Genomic DNA, 12,106 nt, shown 5'->3' on the forward strand with positions numbered 1-12,106 from the left:
AAGGAAAGCAGGCTTGGCCAGGGAGGAAGCAGGCTCCAAGGAGTTACGACTTGTGCCAGTGTCACAGCCGGTAGGGATATTTGACTCAAGAGTCTTTGAGGCAAGTTAAGAAATAAACTGGTGGTCACAGTTTTGATATTGGTGTCACACAACATTTTTTGTTCCCAACGGTATCTAGCATGAAGGTGGTTGTCTTGAGTGCCATTGTGAAGACAGATTCTCTCCAAATTCATGAAACTGGAGGAACTCTGTGCTTTTTGGGGTACCCCTCCCCAATTTTTTCGTTTCTGCCACTAGAGCTCCAAGTGTTCAATCTTTCCTGCCTGGGCACATTCCCATCTTCCTATGGTCTCTAATATTATGGCCTGACCTCTGTCAAGGGCCTTAAATAGGATAAATAAGAGAATTTGCCAGTATTCAACAGCAAACCCTGCATTTTCTTTTAAGAAATAAACCAACGTGCAAAAATCAATTCAGTACCTTGAGTATAATATTAGAAGAATTCCACCCTAGTCGCTAACGTCTTGGGGGTTTCTCTTTCATTCTATGTTCACCATGGCAGTGGTCCACGCACTTGCCCACTTCTAAGCTCCACACACCACCTTCGCGTGCACCTGTGGCTGGTGGTCGCCATACTGGACAGCACAGACCAGACCACCTGGCTCTGAGCACCCTAGCTTGCCTCCTGCCCCTTGCGCTCAAATTTCCCTATTCTGAAAATGAAAAGAAGTGCTCCTCGATTCGCCTCCCCCTGAGTTTTCATTGTCCCCCTCTACTTCACACTGCCTCACAGGGGCTCTCCTGCGTACATTCCAGCAGCCCTCCAGTCTCCACCACACCTGCTGAAACCACTCAGCAATATGAACCACCTCCTGGTCCCTGAACCCTGAGGTCTTTCCTCGGTGTTCGCCCCACACACAACCGTATGCTGCTCAGAAGTGGCTTGCCTGGGACACGTAGATGGCTTCCTCCCACTCTTCCCTGTTCTTCCTTCCCATGGGACTTAAATATAAGTGCTCCCTAAGTGTCTCTCTGTTCTGTGTTGCCTGTTTCTGGCTGTTATCTCTTCTCTGTGGATGGCACCTAGATCTCTTGGGTGCAGTCCTGACTTTTCTCTACAATATCAACCCCCACGTTTTCAGCTTCCTTTTGACTCTTCTGTGCCTTCTTGGATAATGTATTTCTTCTATCTTCAAGCACCTCAAATGCAATATAGCCAAAACAGAACTCATTGTCTTTCTCTTCTTTCCTCTCTCAGCCTCGTTGTAGCACATGGCCAGATCCCACTGGACTTCTGGAAGACCTTTCCGCAGTTTGTATCTCTTCAAGCTAATTGCCACTGTTTACTTCAGTTACTCCTCACTCTTGTCTAATATGATAATATAAGAGCTTCCCAGCAGGCCTTTGGAACCTCTCCTGAATATACCTAGCTACCTGATGAATCATTCTCGTACTCTTAACCTTTCTGGTGTTTCCCCGTTGCCCAGTGGAACGTCCCACATCCTTGGCCTGGCCCTGGAGGCTGTCTGTGGTCTGTGGCCTCTGCCCCGCGGCCCGTGCCTGGCTATGCTTATTTCTCCCCTCCACTCCACCCCTGGCGGGCTCTGTGAGAACTCGGTTTCTTTAGAAGGCATCTGTATCCAAGACCTCAATGTAAGAGCTAAAGCTATAAAAATTAGAGAAGACATCTCTAAGTTACTCTTGTGTTAGAAAAAAACCCTCCGGCCAGTGGCACAGCTAGATGATAGAAGCAATTCTGTAACCGCTCACCTTTCCTTCGCTCATGCTGATTTCTGACCTGAAAATAACCTGGCCTCTGATTTTACATGTCGAAATCCTCCCCATAATCCAGGCTTGTCACTGACCTGGCCTGATTCCTCCAGCTCCTGTATTGATGTTATAGCTGTTTAAGTCCCTCCACTATTTACTTCAGCTGGGAGTTTCTTATAGGCAGTGACAGGGCCTTTGTTACAAGGGATAAAAACACATACCATAATGCTTGACACATGATAGATATTCAGTGAACATTTGAATGAACAAATGAATGGAAGAGGAAATATATTTATTCATTCTTACCTAACTTTAAATTGCTTACAAGCAGGATTTGGGTCTGATTCATCTTTATATCCTACAGGAGCTAGCGTTATGTGTGATAGAAACTCAATAGATATTTTTATTATTTTCATTTTTTCAGCTTTATTGAGGTATAGTTGACAAATAAAATTGTAAAATATTTAAAGTGTATGTTGTGGTGATTTGATCGATCTGTAAATTGTAAAATGATTCCACCACCTTGCTGATGAACACATCCATTACCTCACCTATTTATCTTTTTTATGAGAACATTTAAGTTTCTACTCTTAGCAAATTTCAATTATTCAATAAATGTTTCTTGAACTAGTGGATAGATAGTCGCTTATGCTATGAGCTTTCTGAATGCTGAATTACTATATTTTACTTTCAATAATTGAATTTAGGGGCCCCTACTACGGCTAAAGTATTTTTAAAATATGTTGCTCTTTTAATTGCCACTGTTAATTTTTATCAGTGATGATTATTTTTTACTTTAAACTTTTTCTGCCTACTTAATTTTGAACAAATTGTATATCATTGGGGAGGGGTGCCATCTTAGTTTCACACAGGAAGTTAGAAAGAAAAAGAGGGTTTGCTTTTTTTAAGGAAAATGTGAAGGAGCTTTTCTATGTGATTAGCTCCTGCCTCTGGGTGTAGGTGGGATTCTAGGGCTAGCAATTATTTCTACAATAGTGGCTGAATAGTTCTTTCCAGAATTATCATGGCTCCATCCAAAGACACATAATTTGAATGCTTTCGATAGGAAACAGAGTTGGGCAGCCTTTATGGAAACACCGCTGGAGCAGTAGTGGGTTACTCAAACCCCAGTTAAGTTGAATTAAGTTGCTCTGCCTCCTGTCAACACCAGAAGGCAGCCACTATTCATGTTTTTCTTGTTGTTGTTTGTTTGTTTGTTTTATGGAGAGGGCTGCTTGCCAATCTTCTCTGACAGCCTTTCACTGTATAATAGTTGATTAGGATCAGTTCATTAATAGTCTTTGCTTGTGGTCATGTTACTTGGTGCAAGCCTAAATAGTAATGAAATGAAAAGAACTCCCTGAAGAATATTCATGATCTTGTGTGCCTTTGTGACCCCGACTGCCGGCAGGTTCATTGCTGCTGGTGGGTTTGTTGTCGTTGTTTTGTTTTTGTCTCTTAAAACCAATTGACAAGAATGACCTCAGTTCAAATGATTTCGTGGTAAAGATAATGGATGCCTGTGTGTGCTTCTTTGGAGGCGTGATTCTAATGACCTATGGGAAGGGAAGGGTCCTGACCCATATAAAATGAAGCGAACTGTTACAGGAAGTACCTAGGTTGTCAAGCCACTCGCATCTGGCAATGAATACTTAGAGGAGGGTAAGTGGAGTAGGGAAAAGAAAGCCAGAAGATCAAAGGAAAGACATTTACTTTTTTAAAATGCTCAGACTTATTGGAAACAAGATCATTTCTCCGGTGTATTTAGAAGAATAATCTAGGTCCACTGAAATGTACAATACAGAAACAGCAGACTTCCCCTTGGCGAAATATGGGGCATTGTGTATCCTCACAGAAGTATTCATTTCTTTAGAAATGAGCAAAGTATTCGCCATGATGAGCTATTTGAGACAAGTCATTCGCCTGCCATTGGACATTACGGGAATCCTACCTACAGTCTCATGAGTGGGACATATTTACGCTTGGGACCCAGTGTCAAGACTTCTGAACAGTGGCATAAATCCATCAGCTATGCTGACATCTCAGCTTGTTTGAAATAATTAACTTTGTATGCATTTTTTTTGTCTCCTTCAGAAATGAACACACCTGAGTGTGCTACTAGACACCTGTGAGCTCTCCGATCACCTCACGGCTTTGGAAAGACTTGAAGAAGGAAGGTGCCAGAGTAGTGGACTCCAACAACAAGCTTCTTCCCCTGGGCCTTGACCTTCCTGCTCCCGGGCCACGATGGAGACACTCTCCCAAGATTCTTTGATGGAATGTCAGATCTGTTTCAATTATTACAGCCCCCGGCGAAGGCCCAAGCTGCTGGATTGCAAACACACCTGCTGCTCGGTGTGCCTTCAGCAGATGAGGACAAGCCAGAAGGACGTGAGGTGCCCGTGGTGCCGGGGCATCACCAAGCTGCCCCCGGGCTTCTCCGTGTCCCAGCTCCCCGACGACCCCGAGGTCCTTGCGGTCATTGCCATCCCGCACGCCTCTGAGCACACCCCAGTCTTCATTAAACTTCCCAGCAATGGGTGCTACATGCTGCCTCTGCCCATCTCCAAGGAGCGAGCACTGCTACCTGGAGATATGGGCTGCCGCCTGCTGCCCGGGAGCCAGCAGAAGTCTGTCACCGTTGTGACCATCCCCACCGAGCAGCAGCCTCTGCAAGGTGGGGCTCCCCAGGAGGCAGTGGAGGAGGAGCCAGACAGGAGGGGCGTGGTGAAAAGCTCCACCTGGTCGGGGGTGTGCACTGTGATCCTGGTGGCCTGTGTCCTGGTCTTCCTTCTTGGCATCGTGCTCCACAACATGTCTTGCATTTCGAAGCGCTTCACTGTGATATCCTGTGGCTGAAGAGGGCGGCAGGGAAGTCTCTTGTGGGTGCCAACTAGGGGCCGAGCAGGTGTTGGTGATGGGATCGAGGTGAGAAGATGGGGGCGATGCTGATCATTTGGTGCCGAGCCTGGCCTCTGGGCTGCCACTTGATTGACCCAAGACAGACATGAAGGGCAGAACGGGAGGTCTCAACAAGGTACCAGGCGGATCGCTCTGAGTACTGATGGCAGCAGCTTCGAAGACGATTGCATGCATCCTCATAGTCGTTTATTAAATGGACTGTAATTTATGATTTTGCAGAATCATGTTATGAGATAGACATTAAAGTACTTAGACGTTAAACTGTGCAAGTGCATACAATGTGATCTTCTCTAAATGTGGTAGATTAAAACAAAGATGCTATGTATACAAGTAGAATTAAACCTGAGAAATCCATGTAAAAATTCAGCGACGATGTGCAGTGCTGGTTTCTCTCTTTTAAAAAAAAAAAAAAAACAAAAAAAAACGAAACCCATCTTCATTTAGTTGCTAAGGCTTTTTACACTTTTTGAACAGCACCCAAGTTAAAGTAAGTTAAGCAGACAGTCATTTTTGAGGAAAATATTTGAATGTTTCCAGTGTGTTGTGCTTTGCCATGTATCTTCATTTTTCTTCCCTTGTAATTAGAGCTCGATACATGTTTATTAAATTGAAAGCCCAACACGAGGGCAATGCACAGAGTGATAATGAGAAATGCCTAATCCCACAGGAAAACTATATGCCAATTTTTCTCAAGCCATCTCACAAAATAAGAATTTTAAATGTAAATATTGTGTATTCGTGTGTGTGTGTGCGCGCGCGTGTAATTTGATTTACCTCAGGTTTTAAATTTTCCAGAAGAATCCTGGTGGTAAGACTTTGTGAGCATGAATGAGTTCAGGGTCTGAAATGGTGGTGACCTCCTGGGCTCTGGGACCCACCCACTAAGATGTCACATACTCACCACTTCCAGCACTTGCTCTTCTTCTGCGTATTCAAGTCCTGTATTCTGCGAGGCACAAATGGAGAGTAACAGAAAAGTCTGTCTTTTCTCCCAATTTTGGGGTATTGTAATCGCCATGAGTATTGTTAACTGATGATAAACCTGGACTGGCATTTTAATAGACAGTCTATGATTATTTTTTGAAACATATTGTTCCACGAGAGTTAAACCATTCAGAAATCCAGTTTCCTCTTGTTGTATAAGTAAGAATATTTCTTGTATTTTAAAACATGCTTTTATTGAGAAAAGTGGCAAGGTAAACCAATGGCTCACATTCCCAGTTTAAGTGGACCAGTTCCTCGTAAGTTATCAAATATTCTTAAATGCGTAATTGTAGATGTGCATGAAGAAAGATCTGCTAGTATTAAATGATAAATTCCTATGCCTGGATGTGTGTGCATTCAGAAATAGCTGCAAGCTTTACAGTTCTTTTCTAATTTCTTTTATGGAATTCATGAAACAAGTGGTATGCGACAAGGACTCCACTCATAAATATATCTGTTTATGTTCCATTGAATCCATGAAAATAGGGGAGAGAACGATAAGCAGTGACTGGTTCCAAAAAGCAAGGCTAGAAATAACCCTGTAAGATGGAGATAATTTAATTTACTTATATACTAACTATTACCTTCAAACTCACAAAATATGCACATTAAAGTGATGGAAATTATATGAGATAAAATGACAATATAATGACTAGAATCCAAAGCTAATATTGTTCATTGGTGTGAGGATTCAATATAAAAATATGAACTTGGGTTTTTTAAATTTTTCATAAGACCTTTAGGAAATGTATTTGAAAGCTCAAACTAGAAATTAGGTTAAAATGCCATTTTATTGTGTAAACTATTGGGCATTGTACAACAAATCTAGGATTTATTCGGTATTAATAATTTAGGTATCGTATTAGCTGAATGCTATCCTCTATTTATGTAACATAATATACTGTTGGGTTAGTGTCAATTTCTCAAACTCAGCCAGGCTGCCGTAACACATGTCTGACCTAATTTCTATTTCTCTTGGAAGAAAAAAGAAAAACCCCACAGAAATATTGCATTAAGAATACATCTCAAATACATGCCATGTTCAAATTAAATTTTGTAAAAGATATCTATATGTGTTCATGTACAGTATGAAATGACTGGCCGTGTAGTATATAGTATGTGATAGAATTATTTGTTAAGTAGGTTATATACAGCCACTAATGTGTGTGACAACACAGCGCCCTGTGTTTCTTTGTGCAAAACCGTAGAGTGAAAATGTCCACGTAACTTGTACTTAAAAACAATCCCATGCTAGAGCTGCAGTTAAGCAGTGCAAAATTAATCAGCTCTATGCTGCACTCATGACTTTACCATGTAAGGTCACAATAATAACAAAAATCAGAATTTTCTGTGTGAGTTTTACTGACATAAGAAACATTGTTTAAGTGAATTCTGCCTGCAGTTCCTTGGGTACTTGCTTGTTAGGGTGTGCATTCGTGTGTGTGTGTGTGTGTGTGTGTGTGTGTGTGTGTGTGTGTGTGTGGGTGAGAGAGAGAGAGAGAGAGATTTCTCATCCTGCCTAATAGAATTTTTATAGACTTAATGATGTTTTAATGTTATTTGGCATCCCATTGCTCTGGCCTTGTCTGGCATTAACCCATGACACTAACAACTCATCTACCCCATGTGACAGAAGTCCAGTGATACCATCGGCCAGAATTCACAGTTGCACATCAATGAAAAAATCCCAACTGAAAGCACAGAAAGTTAGAGCTGAAAACAACTTCTGATGGTTTCGTTGTGTAACTGAGTCCTCTGAGGCCCACAGAGATGCATGGCAGCTTGTAATTCAGCAAAAGAGGGGCAAGAACTTGTCAGTGCAGCTTTCTCCTGCTCTTTCCTCGGCCTGTAGACATCTCCTTCGGGCTATGACCTGTTTTAGGGTAATTGAATACCCTTTACTAACTCAACTATTGCTTTAAAGTTTTTTGGTTTTTCTTTTCCTTAGTAGATTTACGTATTCATTTTAGTTAGCATCTACCTCTGGGAAATGAAAGGAGTGTTGATTTAGGGATGAGTATAGACTTTTAAAGAAAACCATGTGATCTGAATTTTTGAAATTGCAAGCCATTGGTTTCCCCCACACCCTGCTGCCCTGATGTAAAGGACAATGAGTGTTGTGTAAATAGTAAACTATAAGAAGCATGAATTTTCATCTTTATTAGTGATCTTGACATAAGCAAGAGAATGCTTACTATGTTAGGTAGAGCCAAAGATGCTGTCAAAAAGCATTGTCTTTGGAAAACTTTTGTATAATGACCTGGGGCACAAGTTGTGATGAAAAAGCAAATCGGTTCTCAGTTCCAGTCATACTTTATGATCAGAAAGCTATAAGGTATTTTGTTTAAGAATATAATTAAGTTTAATCTTGCACATGACTGAAGAGTGGGTCCCTTGAAGTGAGCTGGTGCAGCCCTTGGGATCCTCTAGCTTGGCACTTTTCCATGGAAATGATGATGAGATGATGGAAACGTTCTATAACCAATGCAGCCCAATCCAGTAGCCACTGGCCACCTTGGCTATGGGGCTAGTTCGACTGAGGAATTGGATTTTGGATTTTGTTATTTAAAGTTATTTAAATTTAGTCCCTCACATGGCTTGTGACTGCCATATTGGACCGCACAGTTCTGGATGGCTGTGTAATGAGATGCAGCATCAAAGTGTTAGGAGTAACAGTAAGGCTAAGAAGATAGTTTGTGGTTTAGTAACATGCAGTTGGCTAAAAAAAAAAAAAAAATCGTTTCTGAGCTTAAAAAGTATATGATCTCAAGTATGTCAGTAAAAATTCATTGATTGCCCTTTGGGGTTATTACTTACATACTTTGGGCCAAGGAATGATGAGTGAAGCTTTAGGAGTGCTTTATGAAGCCCCTTTTCTGGGATCATTAGCTGCATGTGAATGTGTTGTCCAAACATCATAGTTAGAGAGTAGCTGTAAAACGTTTGACTTGCAAGCTATGCATGACCTGTACTGTGAAAATGTGTTTAGGGTCTTGTGGTCTTAGGCCAGAAAAACAAAAAACAAAAAAAACCCAGCCTAGTGAAATCCCTCTTCACTTCCAACATCTTACCCAGGCTTCATTGCTGCATTAGGAAGATGTGAAGTATAAGAGCAAGCATGCTTTGCGGTGTTCTTAGAGAGTGTTTTGTTTGCCCTTGAAGTCGGTCAGCTTGTCATTGTATTTGGTGTGGGCATCATTTTTCATTTGCCAGACTAAAACATAGGTACAATTTTCAGGGTGAGATCTGACATTGTTTTAGTCTTGTTTGGCTTTTTCAAATTTTCATTACCACTGAAAGAATTAAAGATTTGTAGCCTGGCACAAAGGCACTTTTTTTTTTTAACATTAAAAAATGTTGCCCATGGAATTTAAAGACTTGAGGGTTGTTAAACTTTCTAAAATTGCTCTATAAGTGAGTAAAGGTTAACTGAAAATTTAGTTTGAGAACATATATATATCAGACTCTTCCTGGTAGTACAGTATTTATTCCAGCCTAGATTTTGATTTAAAGGGTTGCCATAGCTTTATCTGAAAACCCATGTGGTGTCAAAATTGGTTAGTCTGCTTTTCATTGTTTCTAAATGTAACATAAGCCAAATACATTTGCTTCAATTTAGCAGAATTTACTTGATTTTTTCCCCCCTAGAACTCATGAATGGGTATTGACTGTTCTTTTTAGCTTGTCTTAAAAAAAATTTTTTTGCCAAAGTAGTAGTTTTTCTTTAGACTTAAAAGGAAGTTAGAAGTCCAAAGTTGATTAGTATGAGAGGAATGCTATGCAAAAGGTTTGAATTTCTATCTTCTCTGAGAAAAATGATGCTGCTAACCAGTCAGCATTTTGTTTCCACACAAGATGTGTCATCAGTCAGTTGATCTGTCATCCGTGACCTAGAAGAAAGAAGCTGTTCCTTATCATTTCCGTCATTCTCAGTAAAATATCACTCACAAAATAATCCTTACCAAAACAAACTCCAAAGAAGAATGAGATAGTAAAGATAATTCCATAACTGTTTTGAAAATAGTCTGTTTCAAAAGGGATGGTCAGTTGCTGAATTTTGTTAAACATTTAAGAAACACTTCTTAAAAATAAGTGGAAATTCAAGCCATTCATATTTCTATATATATAATTTAGCACTAAGAGGAGTTAAAAATCAAGTAAAGATGTTGTTACACATGTTTTCCATTGTGTGGGTTATATAATGTTGAATTTAGAAATTACTATCTTAACAAATTCTATAGGCTGCATACATTATGTCAAGCCAACCATTTTGGGGAATGTCCATATAACAAAACTCTTGAGACTTTTCAAATGTACAAAGAGGTAGGTTTGGCATACATTTTATTGGAAGGCCATTGGTTGAAGAACATAAGCAGGTGGGGCATTTAATTTCCATCTTTGAAATGGATTATTGTTTGACTCTGCTTGAGTGGTCATGGTAGATCACTGTTATTCCTACACTCGTACAATATGGCTCTGATTTTTCTGCACAAGTTTCCTTGCACAGTCAGGCCAATGATTTTTTCTTTTCAGGATTCACTGCCTGGGGTATCCCACTATGTATATTTCACTTATGATGTAGTGGTGCTTGAAAACACTCATCTCGTTAGCTAGACTTTATTCTTCTAGTCTAAAGTTTTTGATACTATTCATGTTATGACCTTTTTAGGGACAATCAGTAATATTTGTGGCAATGTACTGAGGGGTCTCTTGAAGTCTGCAACAGCATGCATTTTTTTTGTTTTTTTTCTGGGGGGTGTTCTCTTGTAGCTGTTCCTATTCTTCTAGACCTGCTCTAAATTTATCACCTAGTAGCCCATGTGAAAGTCTTCTGTGATGTCCCTGAGGTTAGAGATATTGGGCTGTTCTAACAAGAGTTTTCCAAAGGTATGCTCAGTTTTTAATTTGACATTTGCTACTTGAGAATCCAGAAATAGAAGGTTGGATGGGATGGTGGTGGAGGAGCTTGGGCTATAAGAGTAAGGGAATAGATGAGGCAAATGCCCCTTAAAGGGGAACAAGTTGACATCTATGTCATCTCTATTTAAATAATGGGAGGATGGAGTAGCTGGTATCTTACACTGTGTTTCAGAAAATTCCTGTTTGGGTTTTCCTGGCTGAGGAACAGCCCAACTATTAAGTAGATCCTGTGTGGGAGAGATGACCTTGGGTCAATAGCAACAGATGGGTGGATCTGCCCAGAGAGTGAGAAAATACTCCCATAAAAGGGAAGGAAATCTGTCATGGGATTATAGCTCCAAAACAAATTGTATAGGAGCTGAAGAAAGAAGCACAGGACAACTGGGAATAAGTTGGCCAAGCGTAATTTGTCATTCCAGTATGGCCTACCGAATTCAATTCAAGATGTTTTAATTGAAGACATACAGGGAATGTACTCGGCTGATGAGAGGGTCCCACAAAGCCCCATTGGGTTGTCAGCACACTAGGCAATTTCAGCGCCTGCTCTAGAGTTGATTGCTGAGTCATTACAAACTCGAATAACATCCTCTTAACCATGGAATGCATGCTTGGGCCTACGGGTGTATCTTGATTTCAGTAGGTTAATACTATGGGGAAGACTCTTTCAAGAATATTCCATTTCTATCCTGGCTGTTGTCATTTATTATAGTTTTTCTTCCACCACTTGCTCCTGTTTGCCTCACTTGATGGTTGCAGCTGGGGAGGCTGGTTTCAGCTTGGGGTGTTACAAACTCCCAACATAAGCCATGCAGCTGCTACAGTGGGGTTCCTACCATTCTTTAGGGTTCCATTGGTGGGTTCCCTGGCCCTCTTGATAACTGATACTCCAGTCAAATGGCTAGATTTATGCTGCTCAGAGGCTGTTAAGTCCTTGATGTGTTTCATTTACAATTATGTGGATTATTTATTTTAGGAGCTTTTCTTTTAAAGGGCCAAATTGCCCTACAGATAAGTGAGCTGCTGGGCTGTATAAAAAATATTGTCCAAATGTTGCCAAATATTGACTTCATAAGGGGGATATCCAGCTGCTGTTCATAAATCTGAATGTCTTAAAAGCATTCCTGCTTGCTCTCTCTGTTGTAGATGGTGTCTTAGCAAGTCCTGAGTTTTTCCAATGAACCCAATTTTAATATATGGTATTTTTGTATGCCAAACTGGTGTCTTGTCCTTTGTATATGTGGTAATGTTGATTTTATGACTACTGTTAAAACACATTTGCTATGATTAAAATTCATAAAATGATTTCAAATAGACTCACGTGTTGGTTTTCCTTTTTCCCTCACCCCATGGGGGTAAAAAAAAAAAATTGGCTGGAATTTTCCATGGTTAGGCTACTCTTAGAATTTTAATAGACTAGGATAATAAAGCAACAAGGAGCTCCCAAGCTAAGGATTTTAAGTAGAGGTGACCTTCAAGTGGCTCCTCTGAGAAGCCAAACAACTCATTTGTA

General features: G+C 40.5%; 1 protein-coding gene across 9 annotated transcripts in view; it reads left to right on the forward strand.

The window, feature by feature from the left end:
- Window positions 1-11,909, forward strand: part of RNF152 (ring finger protein 152) — a 78,922-nt gene extending 67,013 nt beyond the window's left edge. For all 9 annotated transcript variants that reach the window (XM_019657704.1, XM_019657697.1, XM_019657699.1 and 6 more), the window contains one exon: window positions 3,865-11,909. In XM_019657704.1, coding sequence (XP_019513249.1) covers window positions 4,018-4,629 — 612 coding nt within the window. In that variant the 5' untranslated portion in view covers window positions 3,865-4,017 and the 3' untranslated portion in view covers window positions 4,630-11,909. The remainder of the gene's footprint in view (window positions 1-3,864) is intronic.
- The last annotated feature ends 197 nt before the right edge of the window (window positions 11,910-12,106 follow it).

Source organism: Hipposideros armiger, unplaced genomic scaffold (genome assembly GCF_001890085.2).
Source record: "Hipposideros armiger isolate ML-2016 unplaced genomic scaffold, ASM189008v1 scaffold_278, whole genome shotgun sequence".
Taxonomy (NCBI): domain Eukaryota; kingdom Metazoa; phylum Chordata; class Mammalia; order Chiroptera; family Hipposideridae; genus Hipposideros; species Hipposideros armiger.